The sequence below is a fragment of the Atractosteus spatula genome, chromosome 1 (assembly GCF_055471065.1).
Source record: "Atractosteus spatula isolate fAtrSpa1 chromosome 1, fAtrSpa1.hap1, whole genome shotgun sequence".
Taxonomy (NCBI): domain Eukaryota; kingdom Metazoa; phylum Chordata; class Actinopteri; order Semionotiformes; family Lepisosteidae; genus Atractosteus; species Atractosteus spatula.
In genome coordinates this window covers 55,485,342-55,513,319 of record NC_142706.1, presented here as the reverse complement: position 1 = coordinate 55,513,319, position 27,978 = coordinate 55,485,342, and the positions used below count along the sequence as shown (strand labels likewise).

At 35.4% G+C, this 27,978-nt stretch overlaps 1 protein-coding gene across 1 annotated transcript in view; it reads left to right on the top strand.

Annotated features, from left to right (window-relative positions):
- The window catches only part of pdgfc (platelet derived growth factor c), a 104,229-nt gene extending 79,274 nt beyond the window's left edge, over nucleotides 1–24,955 (top strand). Inside the window, exons 4-6 of the mRNA XM_088917220.1 lie at nucleotides 17,017–17,224; nucleotides 21,574–21,791; nucleotides 22,862–24,955. Coding sequence (XP_088773346.1) covers nucleotides 17,017–17,224; nucleotides 21,574–21,791; nucleotides 22,862–22,978 — 543 coding nt within the window. The 3' untranslated portion in view covers nucleotides 22,979–24,955. The remainder of the gene's footprint in view (nucleotides 1–17,016; nucleotides 17,225–21,573; nucleotides 21,792–22,861) is intronic.
- Nucleotides 24,956–27,978: the final 3,023 nt, after the last annotated feature.

The window sequence follows — 27,978 nt, the reverse complement described above, 5'->3', positions numbered from 1 at the left end:
CCGAGAGTCCAGGGGAAGCCAGAGATCCAAACAGGGAACGAGTTACCGAAGCCAAAGCGTGATCCGAAACCGTAGACAATAGAGCAATCCGAGAGTCCAGGGGAAGCCAGAGATCCAAAACAGAGCGTGAGTACCGAAGCCAAGCCGTGATCCGAAAAACCGTCGTCAAAGGGGGAAAATCCGTAATCCGAAAACCAAGAATGATACAAGACAGAAGGAGTAGCGTAACCAGGAAGCTCAAAAGGAAAACCAATACTGAGCAAGGAGGTAGGGAAAGACAGGTGTTTAAGTAGAGGATGAGACAGGGGTGTGGTGGTGAATAAGAAAACTGATAGGTAAACTGATGGAGTAAGGCTACGCCTTCTTCTGCCTCTTCCGTTGCCGGGAGGCAGGGATCGTAACAGTTGTTGCCGTAGCCCTTGCCTAAGGAAGGGGAACAAGCTGTCACTACTGACCTGACACAAGCCAGAAGAAAAGGATAATCATATCCGCGGGGAGTGCCGCCTGACTGGTCAGTAGGGGAACATCTGGAGAAATGGGTGAATGACAGGGACCTCACTGGAGGATGACAAGCTCCCAGTTTGTTCCGCCCACTTGAAGGGAGAGATGACCTTCAAGTGACTATTGCCGACCTGCAGCATGTCATCACCTGACAAGTTTGATGAAGGCAAGTGATTAGGTGATGGTATAAAATCACCAAGTGGAGGCTTCTTAGCAATCTACAAAAATCTGCTTCCTTAGAGGGGAGAGCAAAATTTAAGGAAACATTTTAGATTGCAATGTGGACAGCGACTATGTATTTTGTTTTAAAGTTGGTAACCTTAGATGCTGAACAGATAGCAGCTAGAAAAAGATATTCAGTTTAGTTAAGAGCTCAGTGATGCTATTTTTTCTCATATTTATTTCCTCTCCATAGTATATTAAAACACTGAATCACTGCCTTTATGCATCTGTTTCTCAGGACCCCACCACATGCAACATCAAAAAGAAAGGTGGAATGAAGTGTGTTTTGCTGCTCTGTCATACAGAGCCCATCCTTCCTTTCAGTTTCCATCTTATGGTCTTATTCCAAGATTGGAACTTGAGCATGTGGAGGCCCATAAAACACAGCACAAAGGTATGCTTTTCTGTGTACAACTTCCATTAAATATTAAGATGATGCCAGGAAAAAGATGTTGTCATACATACTAATGATGATCGTCCTCTGGTATCCAAACCTACTGTAGCTAGGTTTTTCCTCAATGAGTAGTCTGTAATGCCTTAAATCAGAGTGGTATAAAATGACTTTCTGATAACCTAGACCAGGTTTTGAAATAGCTTTATGAATTCTTTAATGAGACAATATATCTGTATATTTAATGCACAGCATTCATGCTCTTAGTATAAAACCTTATACTATTTTGTTTGCGTTGAAGCTATTGTTAAAATACAACTAAATTGTAAGCATTTTTTAATCTGATAGCTCCATAAATGAGATATATATTAATTAAGTTGATAATTTGTGTTATGTAGGCCACTCCTGTTCAGGAATAAGTAGATTACAAAGAAACATAAAATACAAATATAATACAATAAAATGTGTAAAATAAAACGTGTATGTGATTTATTATCCAGACAAGATTGGTTGCTACTATCTTGAAAGATATAATTAAATTTAAATGTTATTATTAATGGTAACAATTTTGAACAAGAGCAGAAAGATGCTGATTACATGTAATTTTAATAAGTTTATAGTCAAGTGTTATTTCTAAAGAATAAACACTTAGCTCTCTATTGTTTGGAACAGAATAGAAGCCCATGCTTTCTTAAGTAAAAAGAATGCATATTCAGCAAGAATTTGTAAGGTGGCAAAAAAAAAGAACTATGTTGCACAATGATTATTTACCCTGATTAATGTAACTAGATATCTTTAATTAATTTATAATTCAGCAAGTTTATATAGACAGTTCTTAAACTTCCTCTGAAAATGATGTATTTAGAGACAAAAAACAATCATAAAAATTGCTTTGCACTCCATTTCACATCTTTTCTCTTCAATAAATTGTGCTGTGCATGTTTCATTTGAGTTCTTGTTTTCATAATTGGCTTATATATTCTCTGGTGTTCTGATAAGAGCTTTTGGAACTACACATTTGTATGTTTAAGCAGTGAAGTGTATCAGATCAACTTACTTCAATGGAATGCTTTGAGATTAAGCCATATTGAATTTTATTCAATAGGCATGTTTCTAGTTGCCGTTGCTTTCTACTGTAATGGTCATCTGTATGATGGAACAGATGTTTAATGTATGACAATTTCTCAGATGAATGTTGTTAAGAATGTTCTGTTTAGGCACTATGAAATGAAATTGTCTGAAATAGTTTGCATTGTATAATTTTAAGTCCTGTTATTTGGCTTCTGCCCGCAAGAAAAGACAAGCTGTGATTTGCAGTCTTTTTTCTAAGGAATGCTGGGTGTGTTAATGTATATTAAGTCTCGTCAGAAAACTTAGAAAATGGGAAGCTGTCATAAATAAAATAAGGATATACAGCATAAAATGTTAAAAGGTTGGAAATATTCACTTCTTCAGGCAAATATTGATTAGAGTTTATAAGGAATATTGCTGTCTGCAGTCCATGTAGTGTTTGGTTAGCCTGATGTAGTTTGAATTTTTTTGGGAGAATATTGTAAATGGGAGTCTTATCATTGTAAAAGAGTCATTTTAAAGCATGAGATATTTCTGTTTTGCACATCAAGGTCAAAGCTGTGGACTTGTGTTATTACTAAAATAATGGGAACCTGTCAAACAAGTACTATAGTATAGAGCTTTAGTTAGATTCTTGAGTCACTAAATAAACACATACTGTAAGTAACTTAAAACATTATTTTTTATTTATTTGTGTTATTTATGGGTGTGTCACCAGCCTTGGTCTGCATCATTTATGGTGCATGCCTTGAATTTGTATATTACCTCAGAAATCCTGTTGTTGTAGTGCTCTGACTTATGAATTAATCAGCTTCCTAGATTTTGCCTTTACTGTTGTTTGAACATTTTCAACCCATGGAACAAGTAACGGTTTGTTCCATGCTGAAAAGAAATGAGATACAATGTTTCGGCCGTGAAGCCTTCTTCGGGTGTGAGGAAGAGAAGAAAACCAGCAGTTGAAAAGGCATGGGAGAACAAAAGCCGGAAGTGGGGAGGAGGCAGGAGCAGGAGAGAAGCAGTATCGACACTCGGGTGGTGTGAAGAAGAGAGGTGTGAAGTCAAAATCTGCAAATGAATAGAGAGGATTAGAATGAAACAAGACTGTCATTGAGAGAAAGGGGAAGATGTGATTCTAGTTTCAGGATAATTTTGGTTTCAGATGTCTTTCCACAATAGGAGTTCCAAAACACTCTGTGAGAACGCAGACAGAGAGATCAGTATGATCAGGCTCACACCCGAAGAACGTTCCACAGCCGAAACGTTGTGTTTTCTTTCTTCTCTTTTCAGGATGGAATAAACCTATTACTTGTTCCTTAAAATTAAGTAAAGTATTAAATCTGTGAGGGAGAAATAAAGTATTTAGAGGTCACAAGATTGTCTTGTAATGTTGTGAGGCAGAGTTATATACTGTATAAATGTGTTTCCAGGCATTGCTCATTGGGTGTATTCCGTCCATACATTATCATAAAGTTGCTTGTGACTGGTAAGGGTTGTGGGAATCTGAGACCTATTCTGTTAATTTAGGGCACAAGACAAGGCTATTTTCTGTCTGGGAAATGTCTTGATTTCTAAGAAATATATATACCACATTACTATATCAGTGCATTATTTTCAATTATATTTTAGATTAATTAGAATGATCTGAAATAAATAATGCAGTTTTTCTAAAAAACTTACTCCAGAAGGCTGCATGGCTAACATTGAACCTGGGACCCAAGAGCTCTGAGGCAGCAGCACTAATCACTATGCAAATGTACCGCCCTCAGAAGTCTCCCTCAGCTGAAAACATGTTTTTCAAGTTGTCAGGAATATTAAAAAAAACATTCAGCATCAAAAAGTTTTATTTACTATTTCTTTTTCGAAAATGAATTGGCAGAATGCCAGGGACCAAAACAAGAAAACTGCTTTTATTTCCTCAGAGTTAGCATAACGTTTCTTCTCACTGGATAACTAAGGGTTTATGACAGAGTGGGATAAGTTACAGACTCTCTCTTATATCTCTGTATTACAGGGTTGCTGCTGGTACTTCTACGTAGGCGTTCTGATTACTGGAGCTTTTAGACTAATGACATGCTGTGCAGTATAGCTGTTGCTAGTTTCCAGCTCAGGTCATCAGTACCACAGGAGGGTTGTACTTGTTATCTGAAGTGGAGTAAAACAAGCACAGAAAACTTAAAATGGAAAAAGTGAATTACAAATTGCTCAGTGGTTTCACAGCTCTTAACTACTCTGAATTAGGGTAATTGTTAATTGGTCTGTATGGTTATTTTGTTACTAGTAGATTATTGAAATGATGATCTCACCCAGCTATTGTTTAAAGAAGCCATAACATTGCTCAAACAATATACAGTAGTTAGCATATTTTATATTGCATACTATCACATCCCTTTGTATAAAGAAGTGTCTTCTGTTCTTGGATGTAAATGCACCCTCACTTCAAGTTTACACTTGTGATCTCTGGTTTGTATAATGGTGTACTATATTTATAGAGAAAGATCATTATTCTAGACTGCATCTCCAATCAAAACGACCATCTTTTCTGGTGCCTTATCTTTATCTTTATCTGATGTCACTCGCTTCAGATGAGGGAGGAAAGTCATATAGAGATAGATTTGCCATTCGGTAAGAAAGTAAAGCAGTGCGCTATGGTCCCGTTCAGACAAGGGTTGAGTGGAGACAGATCTTGACTCCTGCACAAACCACTGTTGTCAAAGATGTCAAGAAGAGTGTGAGTATGGTAAGTGTAGTGGAATGGTCCCTATGAAAAGAATGTAACCGAGGTAGTGCACTTGAGAGACATGAAAAATACATTTCTCTAATTTAACATTTAGCAAATTTAACATTTGCTCAATGAGATGTTTAAGCACTTTTCAGATGTGAGAGATATGTTCCTGCAGAGAAGAGGAGTAAATGAAAATGTCATCAAGGTATACCAGCACAGATCTCTGAATCATGTCCCTAAAAATGTCACTGACAAAAGCCTGAAAAACCTCCGGAGCATTGACGAGACCAAAGGGCATCATGAGGTATTTATAGTGCCCGTCAGTATTCATGAAAGCCGTCTTTCATTCATCACGAATTCGGATCAAATTATAAGCACCTCAGAGGTCCACTTTGGTGAATATAGTTGTTCCATGCATAGATTTCAAGGCTGCTAGGAGGATAGTGATTCTTGATGGTGATTTGTTTAACCCTCGATAATCTATGTAAAGACAAAGACCTCCGTCCTTCTTTTCAACAAAAAAAGAAGCCAGCACATTTAGGAGAAGTAGATGGATGAATAGTTCCAGCTTTGAGAAATTCTTGAATGTATTGTTCCATGGCTTCAGACTCTGGACAAGAGTGGATAGACCCGACCCGTGGTTGGTAGAGTTCTGGGGAGGAGGTTGATGCACAGTCATATGAGGCAGAGTCTTATGTGGAGGCAGTTCATTGAATGCTCCCGCTAAATTGGAATATTGTGGTTGAATCTGAGGGTGAACAGTTTGTGGTAGAGCGGTTTGGACAAGTTTTAATGGGAGGTGACCACAAGTAGATTGACATTGAGATCCTCAAGCGAGTAGCTCTCCTTGTGCCCAGGAAATGTGTGGGTCATGTTGACACAGCCATGGAAAACAAAGTAAAAGGGGATGAGATGGTGTATCCAGTAGAAGTAAAAGTTCTCTGTGTGGATATCTCCAACCTGAAGGGTGAGGAGAATAGTACGCTAGTTAATAAAGCCTGTGGCTATAGGGGATCTGTCAAGAGCTTGGACATGGAGAGGAGGATTCAAGGGAATATTCCAGGAGCGTGCTAGAGTGGAGTCAATGAAGTTTCCTGCAGCACCTGAGTCAACAAAGGCAAGAAGAGGAAGTTTAATGTTACCCCAAGATATAGTGGCTGGAACAAAGAGACCCTTAGTAGATTTACTAGAAAGGAGTACCACTAACTAGTGACTACTTTCTTGCTGGTGAGCATGGGTATCTTTGATGTTTCACTGGGAAATGATCACAAAAGTGTCCTTGGGTACCACAGTAGAGGCAGCAGTCCTCTCTTTGTTGTCTCTTTTTCCGCAGCAGATAACCACATGTGCCCAAGTTGCATGGGTTCCTTAGGGGGTGAAGGAGAGGATTTGCTGGGTCTACCCAGAAGAAATAGGTTGGGGGGAGAACTCTGGGTACATTCTTTGTGTCTTTCTCTGATTCTATTGTCAACATCAATTACAAGATTGATAACCTCATCAATTTGCCCTTCAAAGGATGTACTATGAGATGGTCCTTTATTTCCTCTGAAAGCCCTTGACGAAAGATAGCAATAAGTGCTTCATCATTCCATGTAGCCTCCGCCACCAGAGTGCAAAACCCAATAGCATATTCTGCAGCTGTGCATTTACCTTGAGTTCTGAGATGAAGAGCTGCATCTTGACCAGGAACAAGATGATTAAAAACTGTCTGGAGACGTTCGTGAAAAAGTTCAAAGTTTGAGGCTTCAGGGGCATTTCTCTCCAGAAGGGCAGTGACCCATTCAAGGGCTTGTCCAGATAACAGGGTGATAATGAAAGCTATCTTCTCTTGTGGTGTAGGATAATCCACAGGGTGCAGTTTAAAAACCAGTGACCACTGTGCCAAAAATCCACAACATTTGGACAGGGTGCCATCAAACCTCTCCGGGGTAATTAGAGGTGGTGACCGGTGTGCAGCAGGAGGAGGCGTGGGAGGCTGAGGAACTGGAGGTGTAAAGGTTACTCCTAATTGGGATAAATGATTAATTGATAAATGAGAGTTGCTGGATCATAGTCTGGAGCCGAGTCAGGGAGAGCGAATGCTGAGCCAGCACTGCACGAATTTCGTTAGTTTCCGCAGAGTCCATGTAGGCGGCTCAGTATTCTGTTAGGCTGGTCCACAGCTCGTAAACAGGGAATGGACCCTATGTGGGTTCCAAGCTCACAAAGATCCCAAACAGTGAATAAGGGAAATCCAAGGCCAGGGTCTAAACGGGAGTCCAAACCAGAAGGACAAGTCAAGAATCCAGGTCCAGGAACACAGTCCAATAAACAGAGTCAAGAAACAGGCCAAAATCCAAAAACCAGGTTAGAAGTCCAGGAGGAAAACAAAAGATCAGGGGCTGAGAACACTAAACTGAAGGAAACTAATCGAGGAAGCTACAAGCAGAAAAAATCAGGAACAACGATAAGGGTAGAAAACAGGAGACAAAAGCAGGGATCAGGGAAGAATGCACCGAAGGCTAGAACTAGAGCTCGGAGTAAAGGCAAGAATACTGAGCACTGTTTGAAATGTGAAATTTCTGTAGTGAGATTTGTTATTTCCAAAGCTAGCGTTGTTATTAATGACATGTAGAAAATTCAATTGGCATTAATTGTCTCCCAAACATATGTTCATAGAAGTTAAAAATTGATTTATATCATTCTAAAACCAACCATATCCATCTGATATATATTGTGTATTCCATAGTTTATCACAAATACCTTTGGTTAGAAATTTCCCTACCAGTTAACTTCAATTTGAATTATTTGCTATTAAGTGGGCTCTTTATTTATTATTGTAATTATTATTTCAATTATTTAAATGGATGAAATTACAATTGTTCAAAATAACTTTTTTTTTTACCTGAAGTGTTTCTTTGTACTTTTAAGATTTTAGTATAATATACTACTTTGTACTGTACTTATTTTTTTCTCTGTGAAAGACCAGAGAACATCCTCAGAAATCTCTTCTGTCTGGCTCTTCATTTAGTTTTTTTTTCCAAATTCATGCCTACACAGTTCCTATTGTCAATTGTTCCTGGCAAGCATATTTGCTTACATGCCTGTGACTGCATTCTAAGCCATTTTCCCAATAGAAGATTGACACAGCCTGCAGCCAATTTGAAACACTTTTTAGTCAAAGCAGTGGAATACAATATAATGTATTCTTGAGTGACTTATGTTTATGACCTTTGGAGAATACTATACACAATTTTCTAATTCTCCCTATGAGACCAGTTAAAGTTGAAGGTTATATCAATGTAACATATATGAAAACATTAATATCAAATATGAACAGATTTACCAAAAATTGCTGAACTGAAAAGCTAACATTTTTCATTTAAATGCAGTGACTTAACTACATACTGTAGGAGTGGTAACAAAGGTATAAAAGTACTTCACAGACCTAGTGTCCTCAATCTACATCTTACTTGAATGTTAACTGTTTATAATTAAAAAATGAACCTTTAACAAGGAACTTTATCAAAAACCTTCTTAAAATCTAAGTATACCATGCCATACTCTGTGTGTGTCCATAGTAGTTGAGCTTGTTCAAACAACTCAAACAAGTTAGTTAAGCAAGACCTACTGTACCTTTTCTATCCATTAGATATCCCCGTAGAAATCTACCCAGAAGAGCAAAAGTCCCTACAAGAGCAAAAGTCTTCAGACCCTTGCATTTTTTCATATTTGGTTGCTTTCAAGCTTACAATCATTATACTTTGAAGTATAAATCATATTTTTTGTATACCCAGTCTATACCACATACTGTATGAAAAGTAAAACTAAAACAAAATTTATAATTAATATGAAAGAAAAATGGAAAAGTAATGATCACATAAGATTTCAAACTTTTTCTGTAGAAAACCTTAATTAACGTAAATTACCTTAATGTGTCACATCTGTGAGTACAAATGTTAGTTCTTATGATTGCAGAATAAAAACAACTGTCTCTTTAAGGTGGTAAACGTCAAGCAAAGACTCAGGCATGAAATCTAAAGAAGTCAGGAATAAAATTGTATAAAGGCACAGATTTATGAGAAGGGTATAAAAACATTTCACAGGCTTAATATGTCTTTGAGCATGGTAAAGTCAATCATTAGGAAGTGGAAAGCACCCTGGATCAGGATGTCCCCCAAAATCAATCAGTCAAGCCATCCTGAAGCCAGTAGCAACTTTAAAAGAGCTACAGAATTAGGTTGCTGAGAAAGGAGAAAATGTCCATGCATCAACAAGAGAAAATATCCAGTCATTCCACAAAGGGAACTTGTATGGAACTGAAGACGAAACATCTCAAATTCCAGAAGTGGTTGGCAAAAATGCACCTAATTGATCAAGTAAATATGTTGCAAAAGGTTTTATAGTCAGATAAGACACAAGTGGAATATTTTGGAGTAAATATAAAGCTCTCCATCTGATGCAGACCCAACATAGTGCATCACTCAGACAGCATCAAAATTCACCTTTTAGCAGTAAAACAATCCAAACACAAGGCCACACCTAAGAAGAAGAAGCAAATGTCCTTGAGTTGCCCTGTTGGTGTCAAGAATTGAAAACTGCTGTCCGTAAGAGATCTCCAAGCAACTTGAGAGAGGTTAAGAAAAAGTTCCAAAAAGAATAGCCAGACACTGCACCAAGTCAGAGTACAAAGTTAGCAGAATCTTACCCATAAAACTTGCACCTGTAATTGCCTCCAGAGGTGCTTTGTTTAAAGATGGAGTTTACAGGTGTGTATGCTTCTACAATCAACATGTTTAATTTCTATTTCTATTTTTATATTTCATTTTCTCTGTTTACTGATATTTACTGTACTTATTACCCTTAGAAATCTTCGGACTGTTAGGTTTTAAATAACATATGAAGTTTAAACAAATGTGTTATCATAATTTTGTAACTTCACAAAATGGGTCACCATAGAAAGGGTCTGAATACTTTTGCAAGGTACTGTATAGTTATAGGTATAGTTATAATTAATTAGGTACTGTATAGTTATAATTACTGTTTTTATAAAACCTGACACATACTGTAACTGAAGTAAAACCTATTAATCTAAAGAATAAATACTTGTTTCAGTTCTATCACACTTTTATATAGATGGGCACTGCTCTGCTTCAGTTTGGGTTACTGCCTTCAATCTTTTAATTTACTTAATCTAAAAATAATTATCTGCTTCAGACAGGAACTTTCTGAGTTTCTGTTTTCCAAACTTGGTCCCCTCATGTGTTTTTTCTTAAACATAGCATAATTTATTTTGTTTTTCTACTTAAGATATGTTTGGTATGATATATTACAATTGGCTTCAGCTTTTAAAAATGTGTGTTTTATATATTGTCATTCCCACCTGTGTCTATTAATAATGATTTGATAACTTAAGAGCTAATTATTAGCTATTGAGCTGTGGTCCATTTCCTGTACTGAAGCAGATGATTACTTGCACTGTATTAAACTCACTTTGGGCTTCAGTGAGTGAGTGTTGGAGTGTGTCTGTGACAGAGACCTGCCTGAGAACCTGTGTCCATGTGTGAACCACCCCATGCAGCATCACAGTACCTAAGTATAAGTATAATACTAATATACATATAATAAGTATATACTTAAGTATAATAACTCCTATATTTGAATATTTCTAAAATGAAGCCCTTATTTTGTAATGTTAAATATATGGTGAATGACAATGATTGAGTTCATACAGTAACTTCAGGAGCGAGTCAAATTTAAATTCCTATGAGCTGACCTAAGGAAGGATAATGAAGCCTTCTTCATTATTTGTAAGTTAAGCTATTAAGATGAAATAGTTTCCTGTGATCTGAAGACAATTTTTAAGCATATCCATAAATATTGAAAATATCTACTAAGTAGAAATGAACTTGCTGGTATTGCCAATAATTCATTTTTAGTACTTGAAATATTCTTCAACAGAGCCTTGAAAAATGAATTATGATATATTCATTAAGAGAATGAAAAGAGCTCTCAACAGAAATAGTTTTTCAATAAAAACTATTTTACTTAAATGAAAGGCCATATAGTTTAATTGAAACACCTAAATGTGTTAATGCTAGAACCTGTGTAAAGATTAAGGCAAATGAATAGCAACTGATTTATAATTGACATTCCTAATTCCTGTTTTCAATTAATACCCTACACTTGTCTGTCTTAAATATCATCTGTAGAATGGGAATTTGAGAATTGTAGCTAAATATTTTTGAATTTCATTTACAGTGTTTAGTCATCCTAAATACTGGTAACATACTGCAAACATGAGCGGTTTACAAACCATTCCGGAATCTAGATCATTAATATAAATTAAGAAGAGCAGTGGTCCTACTACAGATCCCTGTAGTACTCCACTAATTCCTATTTCTCATTCATAACCCTCATATTCCCCTATAGACATATCACCAGCATTAATTGTCTTTGATCATTATCAAAGCCATCTGAAGATCAAAATACACCATATCATATGCCTTGTATATCTTCATTAACGTTACTGCTTGCTCAAATAACTCTTAAAAGTTGGTTAGACAAGACCTAGCTTTTCTGAATCCATGCTGACATTTTCTTAGGATATTATTTCCATATACTGTAGGTGATCTTCTAATTGAGTTTAATAATCGTTTTCAACAGAAATCAAACTAATTGGCATATAATTACTTGGTTCATTTTTTCACCCTCTTATAAGTACCACATTATTAGCAATTATTGTGTCCTTGGGTCCTTGGGCACCAGCGGTGTCTTAAGTAAATGTTGGAAGAGTTGTGTAAGCAGCTTCTGAATTAATACCTCTCTTTTCACTGAGTACAAGTGGTAAGATATCATCAAGCTTGGGGAGTTTATTGGTTTTTAGTGCTTCTAGTAACATTTGGGTGACCCTGATACAATTCCTGGCCAATGCACAAGTTGTAGTTTTAACAAATTGCCTCTTGGGGGATAATGACATGAACATAACATGAATGAACCTCCATAGTGTAAAGCTATCAAAGTCTGATTACCGGCATAGGGAAATTTAAAAACAGTTGTACCGGTCATTTTGACCTCCAGCCCAATGATTTCCAGGATGCACGGAGAGAGTAAGGGAATCTAAAGATGCCCTGAAACAGAAATCACATTGTTTATTTGTTCTAAAATACTAATTATTAAAGCCACTATGTATAATATAATTTTCATAATTAATATTCAAAATAACAAATTGGCACTGAAAAAACAATAAACAATACACATTGAAGATTAGTGATGTTATGTAACCAAGCAAAATACAGTACTGTATGTGTTTGGATCTCCCTTGAATCTCCCTCCTCTCCCTTTCCATCTTTGAGGATGAGGAAGCTGGGATCCCCTGTAGAATGAGAAGTTACAAAGTGGTAGCTGAAGGAGGGAAGTGACAGACAAATGTGAAAAAAGAGGCATTTGATATTGTGAGAAATTCAGTGAGACAGGTCATGTTGTAGTATGAGTTATTGAAATAAGATTGACAGCAACTGCAATACATTAAGGATTCATGTGGCAGTTTTATATTGTGGTCCAGTCCTGCATTAGATTATTTGAAAAAACATAATGGTATTATGTGGTGGTGTTCACCATAAAGCAGCAGTTATTGCTGTATACCAACTGACACCTCATGCATTTTCAATGCCTGCATGTGTATACAAGCATTTCCTCTTGTAGGTGCTTTAACAAACCGCGTAAGAAAGCTGTCGTTTAACCCTGCTTACCATTTCAGTTTCTGCTGCTGATATTCCTATAGGTCTTTCTCACGAAAGTTGAGGTCTCTCATAAAAAGTTACCTCTTATTTTGTTTATCTGGTATATTTACTAATGTTACATTTCTCTCCACCATTTTCGGTTAGTTAGGTTTCTGTGATTCATGTAACAATATAATCTCACACCTGAAGAAGGCTCCACGGCCGAAACGTTGTGTTCTCTTTCTTCTTTTTTTCAGCATGGAATAAACCTATTACTTGTTCCTTTGCAGCCTACGCATGCTGACGCAGCTACCCACCTGAACTACTAACAATATAATCGCCTGCTAACGTCTGTCTCTGTCTCTTCTGATTTGGCTGCTGTCTCATCTGTTTTCATACTCCTAGAACTTAGATATTAGCATGCATTTAGATGATCTTTTACTTTATCTTTCCCTTTGATTCTCATTTGGTCTTTGTTCCCTGTGTAACTTCCTATTCAACTATCTTTGGATTCTTCTGCCTTCCTTTCTAGTTTAGATGATTCTTGTGCCAAGACTGCTGGTGATCATCTCATCTGTACTGATGTCCTTTACCCTGGAATGGTTTCCATTGGCCCAGAAAGCTGAAGCCTTCTTCCGCACACTATGGCCTTATCCATGTGTTGAGTTGAAGGGTTGACATTTCTTATTGTTTACTTAAGGTGGTCCAAGATGTTGCAGTTCTGATTTTTCATGGTATCTGGTTCCACCACAGAAATTCAATGTAAAAATATTAGCAGCCCATGAAGGCGGAAAGTGAAAAAAAGGAAAACAAAGCAGCAAGCAGAAGATGAATAAAGAAATTGAAAAGTGGTATGGGATAGATGAGGGACTGGATGTACTGTATGAGGGGGAGAAGTGATGAAAGGGCAGTAGGTAAAGACAAGGACCTTAAATGGTGGAAGAGAGAATACAACAATAACTTAAATTCACTATTTATCCACCTACACTGATGTATTATTGATCAATTTGTTTCTTCTGATTACAGTCATACAGTCAGATTTGTCTAGCTGGTTTATACCCAATTCATAACCAAATTTATTTTACTTGCATGTAATGGGAACCCATAAAACCCAGTCTTGTGTACTTTTTAGAATTTTGAAAAATCAGAGAAAAATAACTCACTATTGTTGCATACTTTATATACTTTATATAAAATGTTAGTGTCCTACTGTATGTCTTAGGTCCTACAATTATTAGAGTTTCCCACAGTATCATCATAAAATAAGTTCATCAGATGAGCAAAAGATCCATTATGTCTGAGAGACATACAGTATGTAAACAAGCAGTTTTTTCTTTCTAATATTTCTTCTTTTTAAATAGAATGTTTGTAGGTTAATTTAGTGGATGCAATTAGAACTGTATTTAATCTGTAATGAGGAACATTCTACAATGTTTACTTTGTGATATTTTAATTTGGATTATAAAAAACCACATCAGTAGAATTCAGTCATAGACTGGTCATAACCCATGTTTTATAATCATTATTTTGTAAAACAGTCAATTTTTATGGAAAATGATGTTATGCAATAATACACAATAATGCAACTGCATCACATTTAATGGAAAATGATATGCTCATACAATTAAGAAAGAAACTGAAGTAAATAAAGAATATGTGAAGCAACACTTGTATTACCTTAATTAGTACTATCATACTAAACATGATTAATGGAGAGTGAAGGTGATGAATACAACATGAGTTCCAACATGAATACAACACACTGTTCCAAAGAGACAGGGGAGGTGAAAGAGGGGGTACAGCCCTGCACCATATTCAAAATCAATGTGGTCATCCAAAAATCAAGGGAAGCATTTGAGGACTGTCAAAATATGGTATAAATTTCAAAGCTTTTTGAAGGAAAGAAAGAGAGCTTAAAAAAAGAAAGAGAGTAGTATGAAAATATTAGAATGGATGGAAACACTGTAAAGAGATTCTGTTTGGAGACTAGGACAGATTTAGGAGCAAGAGCAAGTATATCAAAATCTAGAAAATTGTCCAAATGGTGTAATAAATCAATTAAAAAACAATGGAAAATTAAGAGATTGAATTGCAAGCTTGAGTATAAAGGATATTGCAAAGGCAAGAGGGAGAGAGGAAAACTGCATGACACACTAAAATTACAAAATGCTTAGCATAGCAGTGACAGAAATGTTATTGGTGCCTGAAGAATATAAAGAAGTATAAGTAGAGTACAAGTCTCTTCGGTCTGTAGTTATTCTACAAATTATACTGAAGGAAGTGAGATGCTATTCATAGGCCATTTACAAACCTTTTAGAAAAGAAGAGGAACAGGCTACCAAGCCATGGTGTTGAAGTCAATACTTATGCTTTTTGCAAGAAACACATGGATGAGATCCAGATTACCTAGCTACTTTTAGCCAAAAGGCTTTAGATGAGCCAGATGGCCTTTTCCCATTTCTACCATTTAATATGTTCTTATGTAATGACTTGTTTAGGTCTCCACAAAAATAGCTTTTCCTTGGCTGTATTCTGTCTTAAACACAGTTCACTTTCACATCAAAACTAGGAATAGATATAAAATGTATGTTGTAAAGCTCAATGTAGAATATTCAATATTATTACAGACATCCTGGTTTCATGTGTTAATAGCATGACCCACCAATTATACTTGGAGATCACTACCCCTATTAAGTATAAAAGCATTTTTTATCATGAATGTTCAGTTGTATAAGCTTCAATGCAACGATCAAGATGTGAAGACTGCCAACAGGTATTGAAAATGCTGAGTGCACAATGTCAACAGGTTAGGCTGAAGGAAATTGATTACATGGATTTGATCCTTTGGTATACCACAGCTGTGTCTAATTATATCTTATCTCATATTTCCAGAGTTCCAAAATCACTTTAAAGGCAATAAAAGCCCATTATGACTAAATAATTTGTTTGAGTGGTATGTACTGTATATGTCTCTGTGGCATTCTTTCTTTTACAGTGCTTTGAATAAAGAGGTTAATTTATGTAACATGTGCAACCACTTGATTTTTTTAAAGGCTGTTTAAATATAGTCAGGAAGCATTATATAGTAATATATATAATATATACAGTATATTAGTCAGGAAGCATTCTGTCCCTTACCTTATGTCTGAAGGAAGATGGGTAGAGGAGCTGTGTGAATATGAGACATTATATCCTCCTCTCATTGGACACCTCTGCAGGTCTTCAGAGAACACATACAGTATAAACAGTACATAGGCCTCACTCAGTGATTTTTTTTTAACCGGAGCTGTTTTTCAAGTGTTCCACATGCATTCCAGTATCACATTGTTCTTTGCAAGGTGTTGCAAGGTCTTTCCTTGCCGACCTTGTCACTCATATGCTGTCAATAGATCACAGCTAGGCATTGATTACAACTGCAATATCATTCACCACCACACAGGAATAGGCTTTCTTGTTGAGGAATGGACACAGCATTTATACAGTCAGTGATATGATGCCTGTGTTACATATATTACTAATAGCTGAAAACTATATTCTGAACTTTACTGCTAGTGACTGAAAACTATACCCTGAACGTCCAAGATGGTCCCAAGCTTCTGTTGATTGACATTTCTCATTAAAATTCCAAATGGGCTTCAGATAACTACAACCAAAGGTGTTTCAGTTAAAATCTCAATTATTTATCACATTTGGAACTCTTTTTGATTTGCTCTTTTCCACCAAAATCATTTTTAACAAAAATCATTACTATTTTAGCAAAAATAGTTACTTTGAAAGGTTTCTACTGTCTCTCAGACAGCAATGTCAGTTACAACTCATCGGGCCAAATTTGGACGGTGTGACATATACTGTACGATGTCCTTTCCATTTTCCAAAAAGCAAAAATAAGAACTATTTATTCTCTGAATTAGAGAATTACATGGAAGTTTAATGCAGGTTATTATATCAAGTTGTCTTTGGTAAACAAACAGAAAATTTTTAATAAGTACATACTGTATATATAGAACATCATTGTTAGATTATTAGCAAGTTAGGTAAGATACTGTATTTGCTAATTTATTGGCCATATACAATTTCTTGCATTAGGAATTTGTCCTTTCACATACCCCAACTTGCTCTCCAGGAGACACACACAGGGAGAGAGAAGCTTGGGGTCAGAGCGCAGAGTCAGCCATTTATTTATATGGCACCCGTGGAGTAGCTGGGGTTAAGGGCCTTGCTCAGGGGCCCAACGAAGTATGATTTCTCTGCCGGTTACGGGATTTAAACCGGCAACCTTCCAGCCACAGGTGCAGATCCTTAACCACAGTGCCACCACTCTGTCCCACAGGTGTACACTGTACTTTTATCCAGATGTTTTGTCATTTTGTTTTCTAAATATGTTTCTTTGTTTAAAATTTTAAATTTAGAGCCTACCTGAACCAGAATCCCCTGCAGTGCTGCCACCCTCTCTGCAGACTATGGACATGTTAATTGAAGCAGTTTCTGGCTTAAGTACAGTGGAGGAAGTTATGAAATACTTGGATCCTGAAAGATGGCAGCTGGATTTGGACGACTTGTATAAGCCAACATGGCACATACTTGGCAAGTCATTCATCCATCCCAGGAAATCCAGAGGTAAAGTGTTTCTTATGACTTCCTTTTACGATGCATGATAGACCTTCCTGGAGGGTACCCAGTGGTAACATGTGCTAAAGTGTTGTATTTTGCAGTGGATTTCATATTGGCCATTAGTTTTGAACAGTGTCACATCAAGTCCTGGTGTTCCTAATTGACCACCTTTCTTCCAGGACTAAGGCTTATCTTCTGCATAAATTCTAGGTATAAAACAGCTTGATCATATAAAACAGAACATTGACCGCCACTCCCTAATTTGAATTTGAACAAGTTAAGATAGCTGGGTCAAAGAGAAATTAATCTGGCAGTCCTAAAAAAAAATCAAGATTTCTCCGAAGGAGACGTTGGGATTGGGTACTCCAAATAAGCAAAAAAAAAGAGGATGAAACAGTATATTGAATGTTTATTATGGAAGATTATGTTAAAATATTTTTTATGAATGTTAATATAAGATATATAATGGGTGGCATGGTGGCACGACGGTTAGCATTCCTACCTCAGTTCTGGACTAGGGTGGTATCTGTGTTGTGTTTACTCTGCATGTTCCCCTCATGTTCACTTGGGTTTCCTCCGGGTGCTCAAGTTTCCTCACACAATCCAAAGGCTTTCTGATACATTAATTGGCAAATTAATAGGTAAGTAGGTTAATAAGTAAATGTGTCTGTTTTTCCATGTGCCCTGCAATGAATGGGCATGCTTTCTTTCATTTTTTTTATTTGCAACTGTCATGAGACTGTTGGTGGCATGGTACTATTTACTATTTATTTAAGTAGTTTGGGTGTGACTGCCAACTACTCCATCCATGTCACACAACTAACATACGTGTATTTGCTAAGCTTACATCCACATACCGTATTAACACTGGTCTTTCAAGAGTGTTGTATCCCTACATTCTATGTTGATGCTTTTATGGCATTTTTTATAGAGTTAATGTTATATGAAATTGAACAGATTTTGGTAAAAAAAAAGTCTGTGACCTTTAAGATAACATGCCACTTAAATCTAATTTCTTGTAAAGACTCCCCAGGAATACTGATGATTGGTGAGGGGCTTGTTTGTATTAGGAACTTGCTGAAAAGTAATCTCTTCTCTGATGTCAGACCAGTTTACACCAGTCTTGAGACTGAGCAGTCTTTGCTTCATCAGCTAGAAGAAAGTACTGTAACTTTTCTGTTATCTGCTGACACTAAAAGTGCATGAGTGAATAGTCTTTTGCTTGTGTATCATGAGAGAGTCAGAGAAGAAGATAACCATGTAAAGAAGATCAGATCAGAAGCAAAGCAAATTATCCTATTAATGTTGCTGCCCAGTGCTTACTCTCACTAGCGGATACTACGACCATAGTCATGAGGGCACATAATATTTGTAACAGTTTCATTTCACAATAAGAGAGACCTCTTAACTTCATTTTTAAAGTTTTCTATGCTAATCAATAGCTTATCCTCCAGGCAGCCAGAAAGTTAGATGCACCATCTTGCCAACAGGTTCAGTCCTTTTCTTCCCAGATCATCCTGCTTTCATGTAGTTGAGCAAAGGCTTATCCCTGGTGTATAATTATTTTCATCAGCTAGGAATACGTTATCTGAAAATCTACAGCGAACACTCCCATATGCTTGATGTGCCAAATGCAGTTGAAAGATTACTCTTGGAACTGGAGTGAAACAATGAAAAGTTTATTGACAACAGCTGCTGCTTTAGTGTTACACACTGGACGTGGAACTTTTGTTTCCTCTCTGAATGTACTTTTTTTCATGGTCAGTCCTAATACTCTTGCTGCCCAATTTAACTGTATTTATTTTGGGCCTGTGATCTATCTACTGTACATGTTCTATATCTTACAATCATGAAAACTCATTTTTCTCAGTCTAGTAATAAGGGTCACAGCATACAGTACATTCAACAATGCTCACGGGATCACAGAGGCCTATGGTTAACGTTCTTATGTTCATGGATTTTAAAATAAGCATTAGGGAGTCAATGCTAATTCTTGCATGTTGAATAAAACAAAGGGGGTTCTTGTAGAACTTATATAAGCAAGAAATCCAGATCAGGATAAAAATAAATTAGTAATTAAGAACCAAGATCTGTATAATTTACATTCTATATATACTATTTTCTATATAATAATTATATTTTTTACTTCATCTGTATTACTCTATGTTACTATAGCAGATGGTCACTTTGCTAGTAACTGAAATTGGAATAAGGGAGTTTGTTTCTCTGTTTCCATTTTCAAAACAATATCCAGCACTAGTAAACCCAGAAATGCCGTGATTTTGATTTTCCGTTTAATGCTTCAATGTATGAAACGTTTAATTGCAGGCAAAGATGACATAAACCTGGAGCTCTACATATAGCCATTATTCTGTTCTTGAGCCTATCAGTTCTTTCCTGTCATTTTCCATGAAGATGATAAATTATCCTGTTTACAGGAAGACCTCCCCAGTAGAGTTTAGTTCAGATCAGGAAGTAAAACAACAGAACTACCACTGTTCCAAAGATGGTGAGAAATACAGTTTAGGCACATTTTTACTTTAAAACATTAGCACACCCCAAACATTTTAGCATCACTACTCCATCATTGTTTGAAAATTATAAAATACTATGAATAAAAATAAGAAAATGCAATATTCTAATATTCTATTCTATTATGCACCTTTAAACTTATTCTTAAAAATAACTAGAAGTATGTGGTTTAACAATCCAAGGGTTTAAGGTGGAGGACTTGCTCCTAGAAAGTTTCTGGTTCAAGACCAGGCACTTAGAAATATAGGATTAAGGTGTATTAAAAGGCAGTCAAAATGATGCTGGGCTGAGGTACAAGACTTCCTCTCAGTATAAATCTTGACGGTTCCATTAACAGATACAATTTGTATAGTATGTTTTTTTCTGTTCATTTAAGAAATTGTATCTTGTGCTTTGAATTCATATATTTATAAGATCAATTGGTTTCAGTAAAAAAATAAATTTGTTCAAAGAGCTGTTCATATTGTATACTTTAGCCAGGATTTTCTTTGCTTGTGTATTCTGTTACTAGTGATCCATTATCATTATTCCTCTCCAAATTATGTGCTTATTAAATATTCAAATCGATTTTAATAATTGGAGACATCTGTGGGATAAATAAAGTGATCATGTTGTACTTTTATTTTGTTATTGAAAAATGGAACAGTACTAGCAAGATTAGAATGACTACAAAAACTGTAAACTAAGCATTGAAGATGCAAAATGTAAACTTACTATGTGGAGATGTGGTCCAATATTGTAGATGTGTCCATATTAAATTAGTTGATTTGGCTATCATCAAAGTCTCCAACACTGGTCCTGGAGATCCCTGATCCAGTTATTCTTATAGGTCACCCTAAATCACTTATTTAAAAATTAGAAAAGCATGTTTAAGTAATTGATCAATTAAGTAAGTAATGGTTCTTTGAACGGAACACTGGTCCTTGGGGGCGACTTGGTGGCACCGTGGTTAGCATTGCTGGGGCACTGGGTTCAGTTCCTGGGGTACTATATGCGTGGAGTTTGTATGTTCTCCCCATCTTCACATGGGTGTACTCCAGGTGCTCTGGTTTCCTCCCTAAGTACAAAGACATACTGGTAGGTTAATTGGCTTCTGAGAAAATGGTGTGAGTGTGTGCGTGTTTTTTTTGTGTGTGTCCTGCAATGGACTGGCATCCCATGCAGGGTGTATCCTGCCTTTGCACCTGTTGCTTGCCAAGTTAGGCTCCAGCTCCCCCTGCTACCCTTTATTGGATAAAGCAGTTAGAAAATGGATGGATGATAAGGACTCTGTGTTCAAGAAACTTGAAAAAGGCCTGTGTATGTCTTGTCTAACCTCATGGAAAAGAACTGGGATTTGGCACAACTTTTAAGAAACTCCAAAGCCTTTTGAAAGTTCTTTACTTAAGGGGAGGCCCTACAATAACATTTCAAAGAAGAAATGGCTGATAAAGATAGTCTATCTGTGCCTCATAAAGACATAAATATTTTCGTTTTTCTTATAAACAGTTCTCAAAATGAGATGTTTTTGGTTTATGTATACAGTGGGTTTTACTTTTTATTCTATGGTTTCAAAACTTTTAAAAGTAACCCCAAACCATTTCCATACCAGTGTAATTCTGTACATTTTAAACAAACACCTGTCAAAGCTAAATTAATTACTTTATTATCTCCTTACTGCACACCTGGCTTGGCTTAGTTTATCTTATCATGTAAGATACTTTACAGTAGACATGTTATGATGTTCATGTTAAAATCTTAAATAAATACATGCAGTACTTTTGCCAGGAAGAGATAAAGAAACACAAGCCTCCTGTCTTAATATTTTCGACCTTTGTCTTCAGTGGTGGATCTTAACCTATTGAGGGAAGAAGTGAGACTGTACAGCTGCACCCCACGCAACTTTTCTGTGTCTCTCCGTGAGGAACTGAAGCGAACTGACACCATCTTCTGGCCAAACTGTCTTCTGGTCAAGCGATGTGGCGGAAACTGTGCCTGCTGTGCCCAGAACTGCTTTGAATGTCAGTGTGTTCCCACCAAGGTCATCAAGAAATACCATGAGGTACTCTTTGATTGATTTTTTTCAAGCTCTGATCAAGCATAATTCTGAACCTAAATCAAGAGGATTTATTATAATTTTCTATTCCCCTTGAATTATTTTTTATTTAGATGAAGTAGTTACTTGCTGGGTGGCACAGTGGCCCAGCAGTTAACATTGCTGCCTGTTCTGGTTTCCTCCCACAATCCAGATAAATATTGATAGGCTAATTGGCTTCTGTAAAAACTTGCCCTGCTATGAATGTGTGCCTGTCTGTCTTGTGTCTGTGTGTGCCCTGTGATGGGCTGTAGTTCTGACCAGGATGTATTCTGCCTTGTGCCTGTTGCTTATCCTACAGGGTTCAGCTCTCCCGTGACCCTGAACTAGATGAAGCAATCAGAAAGTAGATGGATGGACGGTTACTTGTTTATCTTAATTAACATGTCTCAAAGTTTCTTAGTCAGCACAAATCTTAGTCAGTTACTTATTTGCAGTAACTGTTACCGAAAGGTCTGGCAATTGAGATTTGGTTGCGGTGTATTTGCGGAGTATGCTGAGGAGATTGCTGCAAACATTTTAAAAAATAGCTCATTAGTCCTTATCTACTGAGCTGAAAAAAATCAGTAAATCAGCATTTGATTTTAAAGCACAGTGACAGAAGTACTGAAATATATTTTTTTAGAAATAAACTGATGCATGGTTTATTGGGCAAGTCACATTTAACCACATCATAATAAGAAAATATAAAAAATATAGGGTGTACATTATTTTCCTCATTTAAATAAAGCAAATCACCATTAAACTAACAGAAATTCTAGCAAAATAATAATAAGTACAATATTAAATTTGAAACTTTCCTTCTAATTAAATACAGTAAAAGCAATTATTAGTCACTTATCATTGTATTTCAATGTGATTGTTGTATGTTGGGCAGAGATTTTGGATTCCCATGACCAAATGTTTATTTCCTCATTTTAGATTATAGAATTCATTTTATTTATTTGCTACATCATAATAAATCAATTTAAAATTGATTTAAAATAAAACATAGATTTAAAATAAAACATAGATTAAATGCTGAAGTTCTCTTTTAGGTTCTCCAACTAAGACATAGAAGTGGGGGAAGAGGATGGCAAAAATCCATGACAGACGTACTATTGGAACATCATGAAGAATGTGACTGCATGTGCAAAAGTGATTCAGATGGATAAAAGAGAGCACCAGTGTACTTGCCTCAAAGCCCAAGAATATCTTTAAAGAGATCAAAAAGGAATGCCAGGATTTGCTATGTCTCAAGGTCAGCATCATGGATAACTACAGAATGGGGTGTTGTAATTCCAGTGATCTGGTGTACATCATAATTGGATTTTGAACTTCTGGTTGAGTCTTGATGCTGTGAAGAGCCTGGGCATTGTGTAAGATCCATTTAAATAAAAAGACTACATAAACTGGAAAGAAGGAGTTGCTCCTTGTTTGCCATATTGTGTCAATGAAAGCCTTTCACTAGTTTTCAATCACTGGATAATCTGGTGAAAACAACTCTAAGAAGAGCTCAGCTGCATTGGTGTTATGTTGGCAACACCAGTTGCAGACCGCTTACATACATTTCTTCTGAAGAAAGTTCAACTTCTGAACACATAGTGTCTTAATGTTCTGGAAAACATCCCTTTTCAGTCAAATATGTCTATGTATTTTATAGAACCCATCAATGTCCTGCTTTGTGGTACATTAATATACAGTACTTAAACAGAGCATGAATCTTTTATTGTAAATCAGTTTTCTTTTACAGATTTGAATAAATCTTTTAAGCAAACTATTATGTTCACTCTCAGTTTTCCTGAACTGTTCCTATTAATTTTGTTTTGAAATGCAATATTAATGCCTTTCTTTTAGGAAATTGTTTTTCTTTTTTACAACCCTCTTAAATACCGTGATGTATATTTTGCCAAAGGAATTTAATGTTGATCTGTCTTGCCAACTTTCTGTTGTCTACTGTTTATGTTATTTGTACTTGATCTGTGAAAGGTACAAAACTGATATTCAGATCTTAGGCAAAGGCAAGGACTACATCACAAAAGAACATAGATCTAGGATCATATGTACATTAAATCTTTCTAAAAAGAATGCGAAATGTGTTAGCTATCATGCATACTACTGTATGAACTGAACATTTGGATCAACGTCAGCTGGCTGCACGTTTCACAAACTTTTATAAGGTTTTTTTTAGGGAATGCTGTCATGAGATGCTGCGTCCATCTCACCTTCAGAAGAAACAAGGTTGAAAATCGTAAAACAGTTAAAAAGATTATCTTGAATAACAAAATATTCACCTTGAACTATCATTGTTTTTCTTGTTTAAAAATCAACACTGTTTTGCTTTTAATATTGTGCATTATCTTGTTTAGATAAGGTTATCTATATTTAGATTAATTCAAACTGTAAGAAAAACAATAAAAATAAGATCTCAAACATTCTGTTTTTTATACTGGATGTGTGATGGATATATACAAGAGACAGAGTGATAAATGGTTTAAGTTTTTTTGAAACTGTACGTAATATGTCTGAGTTACATTTAGAACTGTATTGTTTTTTACTTTCATAGTTTATGTTAGCCATTTAGCAATGTTCTGTTCCCCACAGTAAGAATGGATACTTAACAAGAATATTTCCTACTCTGACTGTTCAAATTTATATTACAATAAATTGTCTATTATTCAATAAAGCCTGTTTATGGACAATTAAAATGTCTTAACAGGTAAAACGAACCAACAGTTAATAGATGTAATAGATACATAATTGAAGAGAGCTTTTATGCATAGTTAAACAGTGACTCATAATTCAAGTCTCAAATATTTTACATACTGTATACATCTTAACTTATAAATATAATATGTGCTTCTACACTGCTTAACATAAATAGGAAATAAACAATTCCAATCTCGTAAGAGATCTTACATGATTTACAGTATACACTATATGTGATAAGTAATTTTCAGTTTGCCAGGCAAATAGGTACATTACATTTATAAAAAGCTGTACAAGACATAATGATATCCTTCACGCACTATGAGTATTCATAAAAAACAAAAGAAATAATGTCATAGATACATTTTCTGTGATTATGCACTAAAGATTTATTCTGTTGAAACCCCTTGTTGAGAAACTTAATAAAGTGCTTTTGTTTTCTATCTTTAATGTACATACAGTTTTTTTTAAGAAAAGGGTAATCTCTGAACTCAGTTTGAAATTAACTGGATTCACTTGTTGATTGCTTACAATCCATCTATGGTTTTATCTTTTTTTTCAGTAATTTCAGAGCTAGTTGATTTTTTCTAAAAATTAATCATTAAGGTATAGTAAGTTTGGGAACTCATGACTCACTAAGACAAGGCTCTGGTTTAATCTGGATTAAGTGCCTACAGCATGAAATTGTGTTCTCCTTAGCATAATTCAAACAGGAGTAATAATAATAATAATAATGTAAGTAGCAACATTCATGGCTTATTTAGGACGCAGCTTAGCTAGCTGATTTTTTTTGTTATTCTACTAGCATTAAACATTACCAGCATTGTAAAACATGTTTTTGTTGAGTGATACCGTAATAAAATACAATTACTGTAGTTTTACAATATTACTAACAATGTTATTCTAAAATATTCTAATAATAAAATGATTTTCTTTTCTTGAAGAACGCAACATAAATTAATTAGAAATAATCAGAAATAAGAGCAAAATACAACATATAAGTAAAGAGAAAGAAAAACAGAAGGAAAAATAAAAAATAACATGCAGGATCTACAATCTTTGGCTTGTGCAAATGTGTGATTGAATAAGTCTTTAAAGTTTAAGCTTGTGGAACATGCCTAAACTTTAAAGTTTAAAGAACATGACTCTAGTAGATTTTATACTATGAAATTCCCATATCAGGTCACTTACATTTCCCTACAGGCAGTTTGAGAACTACATGTTTAGAGTTCATGAAGGTGGCAAGTTGAGGTTATTGAAGCTGTTGCATGAGCAATGATAAATGTTTCACAGTGGCCAATTCACCAACTTCAAAGCAGCACCAAGCCACTCTCGGTATTAATGCAATAAAGTAACACAATTCAGTTTATTACATGTTGACCTATCAAAGTCATTGAAAATAAGTTTTAAGTCATTCTACTAAAATGAGTAAAATACATTAAAGTATGACTATGAATAACAGCTACAACTAACAATAATTTAAACATCTTCAAGGCTCCTTTCATATATAGTAATAATTAAATAATTAATTATATGCTTTTTAATATGGAATGTAATCATATTAATATGGTATCTGTCACCATTACAGTACAAATATATTTTAGGTAAAAACATTACAACCAGTTGTAGTCAGTACTGATTCAGGAAAAAGAATCTTAAATGTTCTTGAAGCAAATATTCCATGAAGAAACTTGGTAAACTTATACCCTTACAACATCAACTGTGAAATCAATTGTTTCTGGGCTGTAAAGAAAATGTTTGAATAGCAGAAAGTGATCCAAAAACGGTTCTATTTAACACTCTAAATGGCCATCTGGATTGTGTTGGCTTATTTTTTACCATAGAAAAGGGGAGGGTGCTGAAATATTATTCATGCTCTGATGTCAGGAGGCACAGTGAAAAAACTGGGAGCATCTGGACACACACAAAGTTAAATTCTTAATTCATTCCACTCAACAGAGATTTAATTATATAGAAAACCTGACCTGAAAAATCTACAAATGCTCTTAGTAATGATTAATAAAATAAACTGTATAATATTAAGCCATACTGCATTAAGTATTAAACCATTCATAATTCATTTTGACAGATGTAACATGTTAATTAATGTTAACCTAAACATATTTCATTTTTGCTTAACATGTATTGTGTAATATCACATATAATACATGCCTTTCTTAATTTCTTTATTAGCATATATCTATAAAATAAACTGTTCTTTACAGCAAATAACCTAATACACTGCCACTTATTATATTTTAGTGTATTGTATACACTTAAGTATTCAGAACTGGGTACATAATTCAACAATACATTTAATTAAATAATTTTTAAAAACTTTGCATTAATTCTACATCTTCTCGGATCAGAAAAGATTTGGTTATCCCACTCAATTACCCAAAGTACCTACTATAGCTGGTACTGAAAAAATCACATTTGTCTAGAGTTTGAGGTGTATTTTTCTCTTAGTATGTGAATTAGTTTTTTTGTGTTCTTACACAATTTTTAAAGATGTACAGTATATGACCGAGAACCCTTTATTTACTATAACTTAAATGATTAAATAATCAGAACACATTGAAATGTTTTTCCCACAGTCCTCTTAAAACTGAAGCAATAGCACAAAATATCATAATGTTGAGAAAACACATACTAGAAAATAACTTTCATTAGTCAACCAACTTCAGCAGCACAAGGTTTTACTAGCTTTAGTCTATTAAACTTTAACTTTTTCAGGTTTTACTAGCTTTATTCTACTGTACTAATTGTACTGCTGCTGTAGAAAATATACATATACGTTTTAAAAATGTCCAACTATATTCAAAACTATTACAATATAAAGCTGTCTTCATTGGATGAACTGACCATGACTAAGTGAATAATTGTGCTACGGGAACCATGCCAAAGTGAGTTAAGTCCATCACTCCCAAACCACTTTGACACCAAGTGACTCCTCCTTTCTAATGTTGACTAGGATTAATTATATATGCATACCACACACTACACTAAGAAAGCAAAATAGATCAATATCAACAATCTGGAAATAAGAGAACAATATTTGCCCCATCTAGTTCTTTTACTTTTTAGCAGCAATGTAATCCAAGGATCTCATCAGTATTTCTGATATCTACAGTATCTACAGTATTTCCTGGAAGAAGCAATGATAATGCCTTCAACAACACACAGTAACATTATAACTTGTTCCAGACTCCCAAAACCCTTTATGTAATGAAGTGCCTCCTGTTATCTGTTTTAAATGCACTTCTCTTATATTTCCGTCTTCCGTTCACTGTTGGTTCTGAAGAAGTTGATATACATACTGAGCAATATAGACAATGGAATACTGAGTTAAGCTGTTTCTTTATATGCAATGTCACACACAATTAACTGTTTTTGCAATAAAATCCTGTTGTAAATAGCACAATACTGGTTGCAGTATGATTCATTACTATAAATGTAGACTGGA